At 42.5% G+C, this 18,857-nt stretch overlaps 1 protein-coding gene across 2 annotated transcripts in view; it reads right to left on the bottom strand.

The window, feature by feature from the left end:
* LOC137496880 (alpha-tocopherol transfer protein-like) overlaps nt 1-18,857 on the bottom strand; it is a 253,478-nt gene that overhangs the window by 110,723 nt on the left and 123,898 nt on the right. For both annotated transcript variants that reach the window (XM_068228656.1, XM_067151513.2), the window contains exon 3: nt 6,281-6,375. In XM_068228656.1, coding sequence (XP_068084757.1) covers nt 6,281-6,375 — 95 coding nt within the window. The remainder of the gene's footprint in view (nt 1-6,280; nt 6,376-18,857) is intronic.

Raw genomic sequence — 18,857 nt, 5'->3', positions numbered from 1 at the left:
TCATAATCACCACCACTATCCATACAAGAACACTGTTTGTCATATTTCACTTTTAACCTTTCTATCACGCTTCTCATCAAAACAAGTTGCGAAATATCATAATTATCACTCCCATCCATATAAAAATATTTTTGTCATCTTTCACTTTTAACCTTTCTATCACGCACCTTATCAAAACAGGTTGCGATATATCCTTTATTTTATTCTTCCTAATGTTTTAATAGGCAAGAACGGAGGATCTTCATTCCAGTGAATGGTGCAGCATCTAATTCGTAAATCAAGATTAATACAATATAGGCTGTGCCTTTATCCGGCCTCGTGGTGTAGGGGTAGCGTGCCTCGGAGGCACCGGGTTCGATTCCCGGCCAGGTCAGGAATTTTTACCTGGATCTGAGGGCTGATTCGAGGTCCACTCAGCCTAATGACTAGAGTTGAGGAGCTATCTGACGGTGAGATGGCGGCCCCGGTCTAGAAAGCCAAGAATAACGGCCGAGAGCTCATCGTGCTGACCACACGACATCTCGTAATCTGCAGACCTTCAGGGCTGTAGTGCCATGGATTGTGTCTTATTCTGAACAATTTTGGAAGGTGCGAAAATGTTCTACACAGCCCAATTCCAGATAGTTAAAATTTAAATAACTTCGTAAAACAGACTAAATTCAAGAACAAACTGAAGGTACTTTGATTAATACAGATATTTATCTTAATCGTACAAGGTTTTGTTAACTTCCTTCAACAATCTGGACGTTCTTGACATCTGAGTTCAGTCTTCAGAATAATTAAAATACCTTTAAAGGGACACCATGGTACTTGATGGCAATTTAGAAGAACTTCAATTTCTCTTGAGCAGTGTAAACGAAATAAGCAAGAAAGGATTTTGGTCTTAATTTTTTTTTTTTTTTTTTTACAATTTGCTTTACCTCGCACCCATACAGATAGATGTAAAGGGCTTGGAGTAGGAAGGAAACGGCGTGGCCTTAATTAAGGTTCAGGCTTAAAATTAACACCCAGGAAATAAAATTCATTAACATCAGGAAACGGAAAAACATCAATGCTGTTACCACTGATAGGGGTCACATTTCAAACACTTGGGGATGATGGCCAACACAAGAATACGATCCAAATGTAAGAATCAAAACCAGAGTCTGTACTGCAAGAATGTTTTTCTAAAATTAAAATCTCTTTTGTGCGACCGTGATCTCCAATTCGAAACTCGTTGGCGTGTAATGAAGTGTTGGTGTTACTGCTGCTGCTTTATGGTATTGAAGGATAGATAAAGACTACAGGCCCTTGAAATTTAGGTGTATCGCAGAATGTTGAAAGTCCCAAGGGTGGACCTCGTCATCAACGAGAAGGTATTCCGTCATGCCGGGAAATCATGCGAAGTCTTACCTCTCACAAAACAAAAAAGCAGCCTACTTCTCTCACATATTTAGAAGTGACAAATACAGCCGTAGAAGGAGAGACAGAAGGAAAACGTGGTCGTTCGCGAAGATGATTATCCTTGGCGCGGAACCATCGGCAGTAGTTGAACGTCGACGAAAAGGTAACTCTAATGCAGAAACACAAAAAAGGCGTTAGAAAAAAAATAGCGGTAGGCTGTCAGTATTGTAATGGCTGCAGAGTTTTGAGGGTTTCGTAGACTTACTTATTAAATTGTTTTCGCTGTTACAACTGACCTCCACCTGAGCGCCCGAGTCAACACAACGCCATCTTATAACAAAGTATGTGTATGACGTCAGATATTTAGCACAAATTCTGCTTTACTTTGAAGCACTACTTCAGGAAAACTACGTTCTATATTTTCAATTTTCTTTTTGTAACACGTATCCTCGTCTTTTATCTGTAAATGGAGACATTAAACATAATCGTAACTTAAATAGTCTTGGCGATATACGCGTTCTACTCAAACACTAAAAGTATCTTTAACATTCTTCTTTCCATGTACCCATTTTCAAGGAACTTAAGTGCACGTTAAAAGTTTGAAAACGATAAAGGACTGGATGTAACTAACCATAAGCTTAACCGGGAAAATGATTTTCCCTTCAAAGTATGACGAAAACATCGATTTCCAAATTTGTTACAGACAACTTGATATAAGTGGTTTTCGTTCGACCATCGTAGGTACAGTATATTAATGCTTGTGTGGAGCTAGAAATCGACGACAGAGACTGTACTTTCCTTCCAGTGTATGGCGATACAGTATGAACACGCACAATTATGCAAAAAGCATTTAGTATTACAAACAGCTAATTAGCTACATGAAGGCATTCAGTTTAATTAAATGCGCGCACTGGTAAAATGTAGCGTTTCAGGAACGCTTTTCAGAAACCCAGTGGTCTGACATCAATAGAGTTTTATGGCTGCTTTATCTTCTATCAGATAAGAGATTGAATGCTTCGTCTGTCTGAATGTGAGTAGGGATCTTTCGAAATAAACACAACTGGGCTTGTAATTAAGCCATGCCATTTGAACGAAATACACCGTGAGCTTCAGTTCCTAGATTCAAAGATTACAAGGTATAATGGCCTCTACTTGCGTCGACGGTAATGATTTGTAACTTCGTGTTTTTTACAATAGGTATTGCAGATCGAGTAATATGTTTTTAACCGAGTGAGTAGCTGCGCTGTTTCGGCCACGTAGCTGTCAGTTTGCATTCTGGAGGTAGTGGGTTCGAACTCCACTCTCGGCAGCCATGAAGTTAGTTTTCCGTGGTTTCCCAATTTCACACCAGGTAAATTCTAGGGCTGTACCTTAACTAAGGCCACGGCCGCTTCCTTCCCATTCCTAGCCCTTTTCTATCTCATCGTCACCATAAGACCTATTTGTGTCAGTGCGACGTAAAGCAAAAGTTGTAAAAAGTGTTTATAGATAATAATAATAATAATAATAATAATAATAATAATAATAATAATAATAATAATAGTGGGTTCGAACCCCTCCGCCGGCAGCCCTGAAGATGGTTTCCCATTTTTCAGATCAGGCAAATGCAGGGGCTGTACCGTAAAAGGCCACGGCCGCTTCCTTCCCACTCCTTGCTCTTTCCTATCGCATCGTCGCCATAAGACCTGTCTGCGTCGGTGCGACGTAAAATAAACAGCAAAATATGATAATTATTTAACGTCCAATTGTCTAATATTACGGCTTTTAGAGACGCCGGTGTGCCGAATTTTCTCGTGCAGAAGTTCTTTTGCGTGACGGTAAATCTACCGGCATGAGGCTGACGTATTTGAGCATCCTCATGTACCACCGGACTGGTCCGGGATCGAATCCGGCATCTTGAGCTGAAAAGACCATTTCTCTACCATACAAGCAGTCAGCCCAGCTTAAGTTTCTCATTAATACTGCATACTAAAGATTAGTCTATTAAATCATTTGAACAACAGATTTTGCATTAAAAATAAGTCGGTCCACCGTTTTTTTTGAAATTATTGAATTTAATGCGTATGCACTCTAAAGTAAAAGAACTGCAGCTATCGAGCTCGGTGAATAATAATAAGAAGAAAGTGCCAGTAGTCAGTATTCGGGAGATAGTGGGTTCAAACCCCACTGTCGGCAGCCATGAAGATGGTTTTCCGTGGTTTCCCATTTTCACACCGTGCATAATTAAGACCTATCTGTGCCGCTGCGGTGTAAAACAACTTATAACTACATCATCTTCTTCGTCGTGCGTAACCTCTGTACAATGCAAACTTACTTATGAACAGCACTTTCCCGAGTCAAACTACTTTTACTGACGATAAGTACTTTTTACTAGCAAATGTACCCGTGCTTCGCTACGGTATTCTACATTGTATACGGATATCGAAGTAAATTACTGTACATGCAGTGAATAAGATTTTTTAAATTGCATATCTTTTGACGTTATCCGAGAAACAGCATTGGGAGGTCCACAGACGTTGTTTCCAATGTTAAGTGTGAGTTGGGGAGTTGTGATGATAACGGCAGGTCCACTTGTCTACTGCAATTCACAAAGGAGTTGGGAATTTTCACTTAACGGCAGGCCCCATTGCCTACTGTGCGGCTACAATCGATTTGGGGAGTTTTCATTACAATGGCAGACCCAATTTCCTACTTTCAGACAGATTACAGTTGAGAAATTTTTATTATAATGGCAGGCACCTTCCGTACTACCAGTCAAAACTGAGTTGTGTTGTTATCATTATAATGACAGACTAATTTTCTCAATGCCAGTCAGCTTACTGCCAGTCACACCGAGTTGGTGTGTGTCCATTATAATAGCAGGCCACTATGCGTAACGTCAGTCACATTTTAGATGGGTAAATTTGTTTATAATGGGCGGCACCCTTGCCTACTGGCAAACAGAATCGGGTAAAGTAGTTTAGAAATAAATTGCACGCTCCCTTGCCTTCTGCTAGTCAAATCGAGAAGGGAATTTTTCATTACAATGGTACACAGGACTTGGAGGAGGACCCCATTCCTACTGCCAGTCAAAGTCGATGTAGCTGACAGTAACTATCGATTTGTAAACTATTAATTACAATGGCAGACACACCCTTTCTAGATCGCTACAAATCGACTTCAATGAATATATATAGATCGACATACGGAAGTATATGCATCTTCACCTTCATTTATTGAATAACTGCTGCTAACAGGTGCATCATATCGAAAAACGGATTGTACGACAAGACGCCTTTTGCCTCATTTAGAGACCTAAGTGGCTGGTCCTATGATATTTTCTCGTCTCTGATCTATTTAAATGTAAGATTATTTTAGAAACGTTGAATAGGGTGAAATCTGTGTAAGGTTTTCACGCAGTGAACATTTTTTTAGATACTTATGCGACAGCTTCAAACATAGAATTTGACTCACATATGGCTGCTGGATGGGCCAATATTCGTATAGAATTTTATGATCCGATCTTTCCTATACGTGATTCAAACTACCAATTATAGGTATACAAAGTGCAAAAGTTAGGTACAATCCAGAAATAGAGCCGAATTTAATGTATAAGGGATAGAGATACGACAAGAAGTCATAGGACCAATGTTGTAGATCACTCCATATTGAACCGAGGTTGTGCTATACGTTTTGTGATACGACAACCCGTTTAGGCACCAAATACCTCGAAATGAAAATCTGCACCGTCATTAAAATTGCCTCCATATTTCGATATTCTTCGGGGGTAAAAATAAAAAATATTAAACATCTCGTAATTTTTCCGTCGGCTACAGCGTAAAAGCTATAATTTTGCCAAATTTCAATTTTCTAGCTCGTCTGGCAGATTGTGCAGCCATCTTGATATTGGGAGGGGGATAAAAATGAGGACTTTCAGGAAAATTTGAAACTCATGAAATTTATAGGTTATCGTTTTGGATAAATATATCCGACTGCGTTCTTATGCAAATTTGAAACTCCCAGCGTATCTCCCTCAGATAATTTTGAGAATTTTCATTTTTTCAAGGGATCCTGAAGTCATCAGCTTGTCTGGTACCAAGTTTTAAGTTTCTAAGATGCCTGGAAGTGTCTCATTAATTCACGCCTGTTTTCATTTTTATACCTTAATTTATCAATATATACATACAGTACAGTATATATAGATCGCTCCAGACTGCCTTCCATTTATTAATATGGATTATATTTCACCCCCTTCCCGAGTGGTTCTAGGGGCGTCGTACTACGACAGTATATTTTCCAGGTAGTAAGTCATACTTCGAACAATTTTGGTTGATAGCCACACTGGAAAATACATACGTCCATTATCTAGGTCATTTTGGACAATTTATATTTTTACCCTTTCTCACCCCCTATGCCAAAAGGGAACTGAACTTGCGACTTTAAAAAATCCGGAATGTTACCATTCATCTACGCGACCCAGAAAACTATGGATTCGACACTATTCTCGAGTATTTTTATATCTCACTCCCCCTTCCTCACCCTAAGGGAGGCTAAACTTCGTGTTTTTAAAAATCGGGAGTGTTAGTCTTCATCTCAGCGACCCCGAAAACTGTGGATTCGACCCCCCCCCCCCCTAATGGTGCTACGGATGGCTTACCCCCACAGTGCTCGTTTCCAGATAGCAATTCATAAGTGCACCAAGTTTAGTTGAAATTGCTCCAGTGGTTTAGGAGGAGAGTTGTCATTTACACACAACATACATCCATTTTTATATTTATAGTAAGCTAAGAATCTATTTGTAGCCTATAGTTCGTTTGCTATGAATGCAATACAATCTATACCGAAACAAGCATTAAGAATATAAATCAAATTCCCACACCATTTAGGAATTAAATTACACTATTAGGCTTGTACTCACCCTCTCCAGTGCACTCTGAGGATAGAACTTGCAAGGTCGTAGGAATTGAAGCAGGAACCAGTCTTCGTCAAGAGGTACATTCAGTCCCTTCTCCGCTGAAAGAGAGTAAAATAGGCATTACAAGGCACCCCATGATAAGGAATATGTTTTAAAATATTGTAATAAAATAAATATATAGTAAAGGTTCTGCCAAGCCGAAGCCGTATAAGAAGTGTTCAGTTCACCCGAAAGGACGTGGGTTCCATTAACCGCCAGGAAGTTTCCTCTCTTGTAGTGCCTTCTTCATTACTGAAGGATGGCCACAATTACAGCGAAGTCTGTAAGGTGTTCAGCTGTCCTCATCAGTCTACTAGAATCTAGTCCTGTCCAATCCCGTTAAGTTCCTCAGCCAAGAGTGTCTCCTTCGACCGCGACCCCTACGTCCATCAATTTTACCCAGCAAGGTCAATTTAAACAGGCCGTACTTTTCAGTCCTCATAATATGCCCAAGGTAGGCTGGCTTTCTCTTCTTGATTGTACACATCAACATTTGTTCCCTCCTCATGCGTTTGAGTGTGGCAGCATTGGAGACGTGGTCAGTCCACGAGATCCGTCGGAACATCCACATCTCTAAAGCATTTATTCTCTTAATGGTGTGAATTTCAGAGTCCCAGTAGAATCCTCATTTTCAGAAAACTAGTACGAGCCATTTCCATTCGTACACGGATCTCTAAATCCGGGTTTAAGTTCCCCAGTAATCGACCTGCCAAGGTACTTAAACTTCTGCACTTGTTCAACTGATTCCCCATAAATGGTCATACGAATGTGCGTGTTACGAGTTCTGGGAATGGCCATCACCGTGGTCTTGTCGGTGTTAACTTTGAGACCAAGTGTTTCCCCTTCTGCTACGATTCTCTTTACCAGACGCTGAAGACATTCAGTACTGTCAGCCAAGACGACAGTGTCATCTCAGATTGTTGATCAGCCTACTGTTATTCCATCTTTCGCTTCTTGAAGAGCAGCTCGAAAAATCTGCTCATAGTACAGACTAAACAGCAGGAAGATAAAAGATTTTAAAAACGAGATTTCCACTTCGGTAAGGTTTATGACCCTGAGGTTCACTCGGCCTACGCCAAAAAAAGAGTACCAGGTTAATTCTTGGGTGAAAAGATGGCCAGGAATAGAGCTAACCAGTCTATCCAACTCAGTGCTGAGGTTACGGATAGCGCCAGCCGTTTTCCACCTTCCACTCCTCCTGCGTTCATCATGAACTGTACGGAGACAGCTTTTTTTCTTCTTAGTAGTTTAACTTCTCATTAACACATCGAAGGTTTTCGGTAACCGAATGATGAGAAGGTAACAGCAGTGGCCTGAACTAAGGCACAGCTCCAGAATTTGCTTGGTGTGAAAATAGGAAACCACGAAAAGCCATATTCAGGGCTGCCGACGGTGGGATTCGAACCCACCCATTTTCCGAATGCGCTTTGGTTTTCACTACATTTTCAGAATATCTGGGATTGATCGGGAAAAGCCTTACTCCCACAGTTTCTTATTCTTTCTTTCTTTCTTTCTTTCTTTCTTTCTTTCTTTCTTTCTTTCATAATCCATTTACCCTCCAGGGTTGGCTTTCCCTCGGACTCGGAGAAGGCTCCTACCTCTACCGCCTCTAGGGCAGTGTCCTGGAGCGTTAGACTTTGAGTCCGGGGGGATACAACCGGGGAGGAGGACCAGTACGTCGCCCAGGCGGCCTCACCTGCTATGCTGAACAGGGGCCTTGTAGGGGGGTAGGGAAGATTGTAAGGGATACACAAGGAAGAGGGAAGGAAGCGGCCGTGGCCTTAAGTTAGGTACCATCCCGGCATTTCCCTGGAGGAGAAGTAGGAAACCATGGAAAACCACTTCGAGGATGGTTGAGGTTCTTTTTAAGGATATAAAGATTTTCATCGGTTTTGTACACTTTGAACCAATGAAAAAGCAAATATTTCAATCAAAATAGATCGTTTTCTCACCCTACGTAAGCAGCCTCTCTGCCTTTTATTTCTATTCGCTTTACGTCGCACCGACACAGATAGGTCTTATGGCGACGATGGAATAGGGAAGGCCTAGGAATGGGAAGGAAGCGGCTGTGGTTTTAATTAAGGTACAGCCCCAGCATTTGCTTGGTGTGAAAATGGGAAACCACCGAAAACCATGTTAGGGGCTGCCGACAGTGGGGTTCGAACCACTATCTCCCGGATGCAAACTCACAGCTGCGCGCCCCTAACCGCACGGCCAACTCGCCCGGTGGCCTTTCTGCCTTAGCTCTCATTTCCTTCCCCCCCCCCACCTCTCTTCCAGCCTCCTTCGTATTATTAACCTAACAACATGAAATAACTGCTTCGGTGGATCAGTGGTAAATATCAGTCTCATGATCACAAGTTCGGGGGTTCGTTCCCAGCTGAGAGTCGATTTTTGAAGGTCGGTAAAAGAAAAATCTTGGCCCTCCATGTCCTTGTTTGTTGACATGTTAGAGATCTTCCAGCAGAATTCCGCTTTCATTGATAGAGATCAGTACAATCAGAATGGTGAAATTGGTAAGCAGGCCGCCTGGGAGGCACAACTTGAGAAGATCTGCACCACGGTAACCGAGGCCATGCGATTCTTCTTCTTATTATTATTCGTATTATTGTATCACATATTTCTGTATTTGTTGTCAAGGAACAAATTCACTTAAGCGAGAATATGTATGTCAGATCGCTAATGCCGTTTGTTTACAAATTTCGAATCATTCTGACAAAAAGCAACCGTAATAGTTCTCTTAGCACAAGGCTGGAAATTCGAAAACTGCATAAGCACTTTTACTGGTGTTTAAGCTATCACATTCACATCATGATAGATTTCGACCACATGATGAAAGGTAGGTACACTTCACTTCGATGTCAATAGTTTGACTTGCTCGGAAAGGAATGGGTTCTCTAAATACTTTAGATAGAAATTTAAAATGTCAGATATGTTTTATGAATAAATATGGATGAAATATTTTCAAGTTTGTTTCATTCCAGAGCACCGACATTTACAAATGGGACATATGGAGTTCCAAAGTTGTTATATGCACTCGAAATTCAAATTTTCTAAAAATCATTGTGGATTTACATACAAATTGCCTTCTTACAGTAGATTGCATCCAACTAAGGACATTGTTGAGACTTCCATGATTTGATGGACAACGTATAACTGACATGTTCCACAAACGTTCAGTGAATGTTGTTATAAGGAGAGAAACATCATCATCATCATCATCATCATCATCATCTCTTTACCGTCCAGGTTCGGTTTTTCCCTCGGACTCAGCGAGGGATACCACCTCTACCGCCAGGGCAGTGTCCTGGAGCTTCAGACTCTTGGTCGGGGATACAACTGGGGAGAATGACCAGTACCTCAACCAGGCGGCCTCACCTGCTATGCTGAACAGGGGCCTGGTGGAGGGATGGGAAGTCTGGAAGGGATAGACAAGGAAGAGGGAAGGAAGCGGCCGTGGCCTTAAGTTAGGTACCATCCCGGCATTTGCCTGGAGGAGAAGTGGGAAACCACGGAAAACCACTTCCAGGATGGCTGAGGTGGGAATCGAACCCACCTCTACTCAGTTGACCTCCCGAGGCTGAGTGGACCCCGTTCCAGCCCTCGTACCACTTTTCAAATTTCGTGGCAGAGCCGGGAATCGAACCCGGACCTCCGGGGGTGGCAGCTAATCACGCTAACCACTACACCACAGAGGCGGACGGAGAGAAACATACCCAGGATAAATCATAGAAACATAGAATCATGAATGTCCTAAATTTCTATTCATATAGGCATACGATTATACTGAGAATTCTCGACAATTTTAATTGAATCTGGGACGTATCAACTGTTAGATACAGCGTACTGAACTAGACAGTACCGTCGCATGCAAATGACAGGAATGAAATGAGAAGTCACGGCGATGGCTCTGATCTTACTCTTATCTCAGCTATTCGAGAAGACGAAGTTTCGCATTCTCTTTCATTCCCTATAAGTTGCCAACACAAAGATTAAATACTTTACATCATTGTTCCTCTAATTCCGAAAGTAACAGTAAATAATGTTCAAAACACGTTGCGAAGTATCAATTCCAAAACAATGGAGGATGAATGTACGCGGATGTGTACATTTACCTCGGTGAGAGCTAGAGGTGCCTACAGTTCAGAATTATTCAACCATGTTTGGACACGGTATGGTTTTTGTATGTAAAAGCTACCCTGAGAAGGGATGTCTATCTAGTCGTACTTTCCCTTAAAACAATAGTCCATGTTTGATTAAATGAGAAGTCACGGCCCTATGGTTCGGATTCCACACGAAACTGCCAGGTGATGGCTATGATCACAATAATTACAATCACATAAATCTACAACCTTACTTTTAAAATAATAATAATAAAGTCCGACTCGTTGGCTGAACGGTCAGCGTACTGGCCTTCGGTTCAGAGGGTCCCGGGTTCGATTCCCGGCCGGGTCGGGGATTTTAACCTTAATTGGTTAATTCCAATGGCACGGGGGCTGGGTGTATGTGCTGTCTTCATCATCATTTCATCCTCATCACGACACGCAGGTCGCCTACGGGAGTCAAATAGGAAGACCTGCACCTGGCGAGCCGAACCCGTCCTGGGATATCTCGGCACTAACAGCCATACGACATTTCATTTTAATAATAATAATAATAATAGCATTCTGGTGTGGAGACTATCAAAATCTGCACAGATGTGTAATGTTGAAAGAATTATTCCCTGTAATCAGTTCTACAGAATTTTACTGAAATGATCTCCAGCATTTTTGATAATCAAGACGTTTTGAAATGTATATACCTCAGGACACTTCTCTACCTACCCAAACCACCCGACCCGTTTCTCTTAATGGTCATTTTTTCAACAATACCCTGATCGATTTTCTTTTTCTTTTACGTTTTGCTTTGCGTCGCACCGAGAAAGATTCTTATGGTAACGATGGGATAGGAAAGGCCTAAAAGTGGGAAGGAAGCGGCCATGGCCTTAATTAAGGTACAGCCCCAGCATTTGCCTGGCGTGAAAATGGAAAACCACGGAAAACCCTCTTCAAGGATGCGCACAGTGGGCTGAAACCCACTACCTCCCGGATGCAAGATTCAGCTGCGCGCCCCTAACCGCACGGCCAACTCGCCAGGTCTGATCGAAATAGACCTGGAAGTTAATTATACGAAGAAGTAGGGGTCGCCAACTTTTTCGACCGCAGTTACAGCAGCCAAGACGAATCGAACTGCGCTTGTGTACCTGGGTCAAGGTTTCTCATTACCTATTACAGTGACGTCATTAGAACAAGAACCTGCTATCATGAAGACCTGTCTCTGAGTGGTCACGTGCGGTCAATACCTCCTGCTGACGAACGCTGCCTGTAAATGATGTCTCTCTGAAACCAAAAAGACAATGGGATAAACTTGAATGACGCCTTGCGTGGGCAACAGGAAAGTCTCGAAATGACAAAGTTGACTGCCAAGCACCCATGACAATGCGGATGGAGGGATTCACTCGAAATCATTGCCAGTACCTATCCCGTCCGGGAAACAGCAGGGAGGTCCCAAGATGGAAACCACTGTCGCCGTTGGGTGCCTGCAAATCTGTCGAAGTCTTAAGAAATGAAATGGTTACAGTTACCGTATTCGAACCATGATCTCTGGGACCTTGCAGAAATATTAACAAACTATCTGAGGAAGTACGTGGACTTTAACGGATCCTCCAAGCAGATTGATACGATGGTCATTCCGACACGCTGAGCTCGTGGATTGATAAATGGCCCTTATCGTTAGAAACGAAGCTTCTGAAACTGAAACGGCGGATTTTGATAACGATTATTAAGATAAATAAATCAAAATCTATAGAATCAGTGGGCCTTGTAGTTGAAGCTAGAGGCACAATTCTGTTAAGCTGTTCAGTTTGGATAACACATTTATAAACAAAGTGGATTTTGTGGCTATAAATGTTTACTTCTAAGGAACCATTTGTATAACAGTTACGAGTAGCCTTCAGTCTTCAAACATGTTTTGTTGCTATCTTGTTACACTCTAAATATCATTTTCTTTTCCGTTTTATGTACCAACGAACTTAAATTTTTAAAGGGCCTACAAAGTCCTAATTCCTAAGTTAGGACTACAATGATCTACTTTGCTTCTCAGAACATAAGATCCAATTTGTTGTATTTAATCCATACATCTGCATTCTGTTTAGGTAGATTATTCAAATCAATCAAAGGCATTTATGTTGACAATTGGGCTTCAGTGAGAATTGATGGCAGAATGAGTTCTTGGTTCAGGGTACTTACAGGAGTTAGACAAGGCTGTAATCCTTCACCTTTGCTGTTTGTAGTTTATATGGATCATCTGCTGAAAGGTATAAAATAGCAGGGAGGGATTCAGTTAGGTGAAAATGTAGTAAGCAGTCTGGCCTATGCTGACGACTTGGTCTTAAAGGCAGGCTGTGCCAAAAGCCTGCATTCTAATATCTTGGAACTTGAAAATGGGTGGAATGAGTATGGTATGAAAATTAGCCTCTCGAAGACTAAATTGATGTCAGTAGGTAAGAAACTCAACAGAACTGAATGTCAGATTGGTGATACAAAGCTAGGACAGGTCGATAATTTCAAGTATTTAGGTAGTGTGTTCTCCCAGGATGGTAATATAGTAAGTGAGATAGAATCAAGGTGTCATAAAGCTAATGCAGTGAGCTCTCAGTTGCGATCAGCAGTATTCTGTAAGAAGGAAGTCAGCTCCCAGACGAAAGTATCTTTACATCGGTCTGTTTTCAGACCAACTTTGCTTTACGGGAGCGAAAGCTGGGTGGACTAAGGATATCTTATTCATAGTTAGAAGTAACAGACATGAAAGTAGCAAGAATGATTGCTGGTTAAAATGTGGGAACAATGGAAGGAGGGTACTCGGAATGAGGAGATAAAGGGTAATTTAGGAATGAACTCGATGAATGAAACTGTACGCATAAACCGGCTTCGGTGGTGGGGTCATGTGAGGTGAATGGAGAAGGATAGGTTACCTAGGAAAATAATGGATTCTGCTATGGAGGGTAAGAGAAGTAGAGGGAGACCTAGACGAAGATGGTTAGACTCGGTTTCTAACGATTTAAAGATAAGAGGTATAGAATTCAATGAGGCCACAACACTAGTTGCAAATCGAGGATTGTGGCGACGTTTAGTAAATTCACAGAGGCTTGCAGACTGAACGCTGAAAGGCATAACAGTCTTTAATGATAATGTACACTGACTGACAGAGCAAATGCAACACCAAGAAGGAGTAGTTCGAAAGGGATGAAAGTTGGGGAGAAAACAGAGACGGCACGGACGAATAATTGATGTTTATTTCAAACCGATATGCAGGTTACACAGTGCGCACGGCATCGACTCAGTAGGATGTAGGACCACCGCGAGCGGCGATGCACGCAGAGACACGTCGAGGTACAGAGTCAATAAGAGTGCGGATGGTGTCCTGAGGGATGGTTCTCCATTCTCTGTCAACCATTTGCCACAGTTGGTCGTCCGTACGAGGCTGGGGCAGAGTTTGCAAACGGCGTCCAATGAGATCCCACACGTGTTCGATTGGTGAAAGATCCGGAGAGTACGCTGGCCACGGAATCATCTGTACACCTCGTAGAGCCTGTTGGGAGATGCGAGCAGTGTGTGGGCGGGCATTATCCTGCTGAAACAGAGCATTGGGCAGCCCCTGAAGGTACGGGAGTGCCACCGGCCGCAGCACATGCTGCACGTAGCGGTGGGCATTTAACGTGCCTTGAATACGCACTAGAGGTGACGTGGAATCATACGCAATAGCGCCCCAAACCATGATGCCGCGTTGTCTAGCGGTAGGGCGCTCCACAGTTACTGCCGGATTTAACCTGCCTCCACGCCGACGCCACACTCGTCTGCGGTGACTATCACTGACAGAACAGAAGCGTGACTCATCGGAGAACACGACGTTCCGCCATTCCCTCATCCAAGTCGCTCTAGCCCGGCACCATGCCAGGCGTGCACGTCTATGCTGTGGAGTCAATGGTAGTCTTCTGAGCGGCCGCCGGGAGTGCAGGCCTCCTTCAACCAATCGACGGGAAATTGTTCTGGTCGATATTGGAACAGCCAGGGTGTCTTGCACATGCTGAAGAATGGCGGTTGACGTGGCGTGCGGGGCTGCCACCGCTTGGCGGCGGATACGCCGATCCTCGCGTGCTGACGTCACTCGGGCTGCGCCTGGACCCCTCGCACGTGCCACATGTCCCTGCGCCAACCGTGGACACATCCCTATGGGTATCGGCTGCGATTTGACGAAGCGACCAACCTGCCCTTCTCAGCCCGATCACCATACCCCTCGTAAAGTCGTCTGTCTGCTGGAAATGCCTCCGTTGACGGCGGCCTGGCATTCTTACCTATACACGTGTCCTGTGGCACACGACAACACGTTCTACAATGACTGTCGGCTGAGAAATCACGGTACGAAGTGGGCCATTCGCCAACGCCGTGTCCCATTTATCGTTCGCTACGTGCGCAGCACAGCGGCGCATTTCACATCATGAGCATACCTCAGTGACGTCAGTCTACCCTGCAATTGGCATAAAGTTCTGACCACTCCTTCTTGGTGTTGCATTTGCTCTGTCAGTCAGTGTATATGTATGCATGTATGTATCTGCATTCTGTTTATCTTAAAGTAACTGTGGAACTCTCGGAAATAGTACTGCTGTTTATTTCAGGAAATATAACTTATCCTAAAGCGATGTTCTTCGAAAAGAAAGCTCTGAACTGTGGCGTAATGTATAGAGAGAGGAAGGACCTCAGGGTAGCTAAGGAAATTCGAGAACAGCACTTCGCAGTGAACGAGATAATTTCTTCAGTGGCTCGTGTTCTTTGTGGAGAGAAGCTACTATAGAAACACTGGCTTGGCATCCTAAGGAAACTCGTCACTATGAAGTTCCCAGCTATTACCTCTTGAAGCTCAGTTTTAACGTAGACTTACGTTCCTTGGCAATAGGTACATGGAAAGAAAAATGTTAAGACGCTGTCAGTGTTTGGGTAGAACGCGTGTATCGCTTAAGGTAAATCCGGGACAGATGCCGCTCCGGTAGAGATGCCGCATACACTGTAGCTAAAGGTTTCCATCGTTACAGCTAGATGGCATTATGTGTGGTTTTTCAGTTTCTAAGGAAGAACTACTGTCTGCGAGTGCGACGAAATTCGCTCGTATATTACGGCAATTATAGCCGATATCTAGAGGCGAGTACATGTTTTCTCCTGACAAAGATTTTCCGTGTGTTAATTTATCGTATATTAAGTTGGTTTCAAATCAGACGTTTTTAGTACAGTAGAAGTCAGAACCATAACTGTAATTGACAGTAAGCTAATTTTTGGCCACGATAGCCTTGAGGTACGACAACAGGTGGGTGCGGCGTCTCTACCTGATAGTTGGGAGAGATGCCGCCGATGCAACAATTCCTTTGTTCTCTCCTTTCTCCCATTTACTTTCAATTACCAATATTTTGTTCCTCTCTGATCAAATGTACATGTTTCTGAATTATGCTCGACGAATTTGCAACAATTTTTAAAGTAAATACACCGAGATATAACTCTACCGGAATTACCTTAATTTCACTCATGATTATGTTTAATGTCTGAATTGACAGATAAAAGAGGAATCCATAAGCTGCAAAAAAGAAAAGAAATGAAAATCTGAAACGTAGTTTACATGAAATAGGGCTTCAAAGTAAGGCAAAATTTGTGACGTCACACGCATACTCTGTTATAAGATGGCGCTGTGTTGACTCGCGCAGCTCTCGAATAAGTACTATCCGCACACTTTATCTTGGTGCATTTACATCCTAGTGCTGAATCGGTCGACCTCGGCGATCTTCGAGATTCATACTGGCAACCTTTGAAACACAAACTATGAATCGCTTAAGCATCGTTGTGCGACATCTGGCGTAAACTTTACGTACTGGTACTGTTGTTGTTTACACATCAAAGTCAAAGTATAGAATTCATGCTAGGAACAAGATTCGCATCGAGAGATATGTTTTATAATGTTATATAATGTGTATGTGACATAGTTGTTGGCTTAAGATGATAACGGTTTAGAAATTTCATATCGATCGATCATATTCTCGATTCAATTCAGATTTCATTTTCATTCAGTTGGCAGCACCAGGCAGCACTATCGATACCGGGACAGCTCCCTCCTTACTCCTCACCCCGTACACAAATGCATCAAGATAAAGTGTGCGGACAGTAAGTCTACGAAACCTTCGAAACCCTGCGGTCGTTACAACAGTGACAGCCTACCGCCAATTTTTTGTGTGTGTTATTGAAGCAGATTTTAACAGACGACAAAATAAGTTTTACTCCTGAAATTCTGTAAAACATTTCACTGTACAGTGTCATAACAAGAGCACTAACTGAGTGTATTGTGTGCGTAGTAACTTAAGAAAGTTTTTTGTTATTATACAATATTGGCTTTACGTCACACCGACACAGATAGGTCTTATGGCGACGACGGGATGAGAAAGGATTAGGAGTGGGATGGAAGCGGCCGTAGCCTTGATTAAGGTACAGCCCAAACATTTGCAAGATGTGAAAATGTGAAACCACGGAAGACCCTCTTCAGGGCTGCCGATAGTGCGGTTCGAACCCACTGTCTCCCGAATGCAAGCTCACAGCTACGCGCCCCTATCCGAACGGCCAACTCGCTCGGTAATAAAAGTAAAGTTTTGAAAACAAAATAGACTATTTATGTTAGTAAATAGTTCCATAAGGTATTCCATAATCACTGCGTGAAATCAATAGGTCAAATGGGGGGAAATATCCGTTTACAGCAAGAAGAATTAAGAATTGAAATTATTTATCAAGGGATATTTTGATACATTTCCAACTTCTTTGAAATCATTAAAGAACAGACTAGGTAATAATAATAATGACAATAATAATAATAATAATAATAATAATAATAATAATAATAATAATAATAATCATAATAATAATCATAATAATAATAATAATAATAATAATAATAATAATAATAATCGTATGGCCTCAGCTACCGGGTGCAGACATTTCAAGTTGACGCCATCTGGCTGTCTGCTCATCAATTTCGACGTTCCGTTTTACTCTAGGCCCACTAAATGGCAGACCGAGTAAACCGAAACTCTCTTGGGCGTCTATGGTTGAGATTTAATTAATTTTGTCGGGTAAACACCAAATGTATCACCAGAGATCTTTTACATGCCGACATCGTACGGCATGGAGTGTCGAATGGACTTTTTTTCCGCCCTTCAAAAACAGACTAGGTAAAGAACTGATAAGGAATCCGCCACATAGGCGACAGACCTAAATGCAGATCAATAGTATCTGTGATTGAAATAATATTGCTACTTTTTAGACTTATAATGTTAAATAATGTCTTAATACAAGTCTGATAGTTATTACAACATATTAACAGTACTGATGGATATTTTTGACTTGTTCCCGTGAAACTTACAAATTCCTGAACAGAAGATTTTAAATCCTAAAACAAACCTTCTAAAACACGGGTTGAAAAAAGCTAACGTCAGTGTTTTCAAACCTACAAACCTAGGGCTTAGTTACGAGTGATATGCAGAACAGCTGGCGTGTGTCTACTAGAACACACACACTCTCTCTCTCTCTCACCATCTCGGATATAAAGACGGGTACTGTATGTTCCGATTGCTTTGTCTACTTGGCAGCTTCTAATTAGAGCAAGTGAGGAACTTTTTGTTTATTTTTTGTTTGCTACTGGTTTAATGTGTACTAACACATCGAAGGTTTTCGGCGACGGTAGGATGGAGAAGGGATAGGATTGGGAAGGTAGCGGCCGTGCCTTAGTTAAGGTAAATTTGCCTGGTGTGAAAATGGGGAAACCACGGAAAACAATCTTCATGGCTGCCGACGATGATATTCGAACCCACCATCTCCCGAACACAAGCTCACAGCTACACGACCCTAACCGCATGGTCAACTCGCTAGGAAAGTGAGGAACTGAAGGGGGAACCTAGACTTTGTCTTCACTGACAAGTGCAGGGTATACGTAAACCTTAAGGATCATTGGAAAAAAGCGGATGAACTCTGGGAACGTCTCATGTTTACGGCACCTCTATACTTTACCACGGGTCCAGGAGAGAAGTTGATACGTCATATTTCGGGCTCATCTCTACTCATGTTGATATGAATCATGCGCGTTTCACCACAAGAACTTCTTCCTCCGGTGGAATAACCTGCAGTGCTCTTTGACATCAATCTAACGTCCAAGATCACGTGGAATATACCACGAGACGACGCAGGAACAACATCCGCTCTCTTACAACTTCCATGGTATCACGGTCGAACAATACGATATGTCATTTATGGCACCACCTCAACCATCCTGAGGACAACATGCTGCGAAGGATCCAAACAGGGACTCAGAGAGGCGCGTGGTGCGGCGATCAAGCTGCGTCTGCATTGCTTCCTCTGGTGACAAAAACCAAACCCCATGGTGCCACAGGCCCGAAGGGTCTTGGTCTACCAAGCGACTG

This window comes from Anabrus simplex, chromosome 7 (assembly GCF_040414725.1).
Source record: "Anabrus simplex isolate iqAnaSimp1 chromosome 7, ASM4041472v1, whole genome shotgun sequence".
Lineage (NCBI taxonomy): Eukaryota > Metazoa > Arthropoda > Insecta > Orthoptera > Tettigoniidae > Anabrus > Anabrus simplex.
The sequence above is the reverse complement of the archived record's forward strand: the minus strand, read 5'-3'. Positions and strand labels throughout refer to the sequence as shown.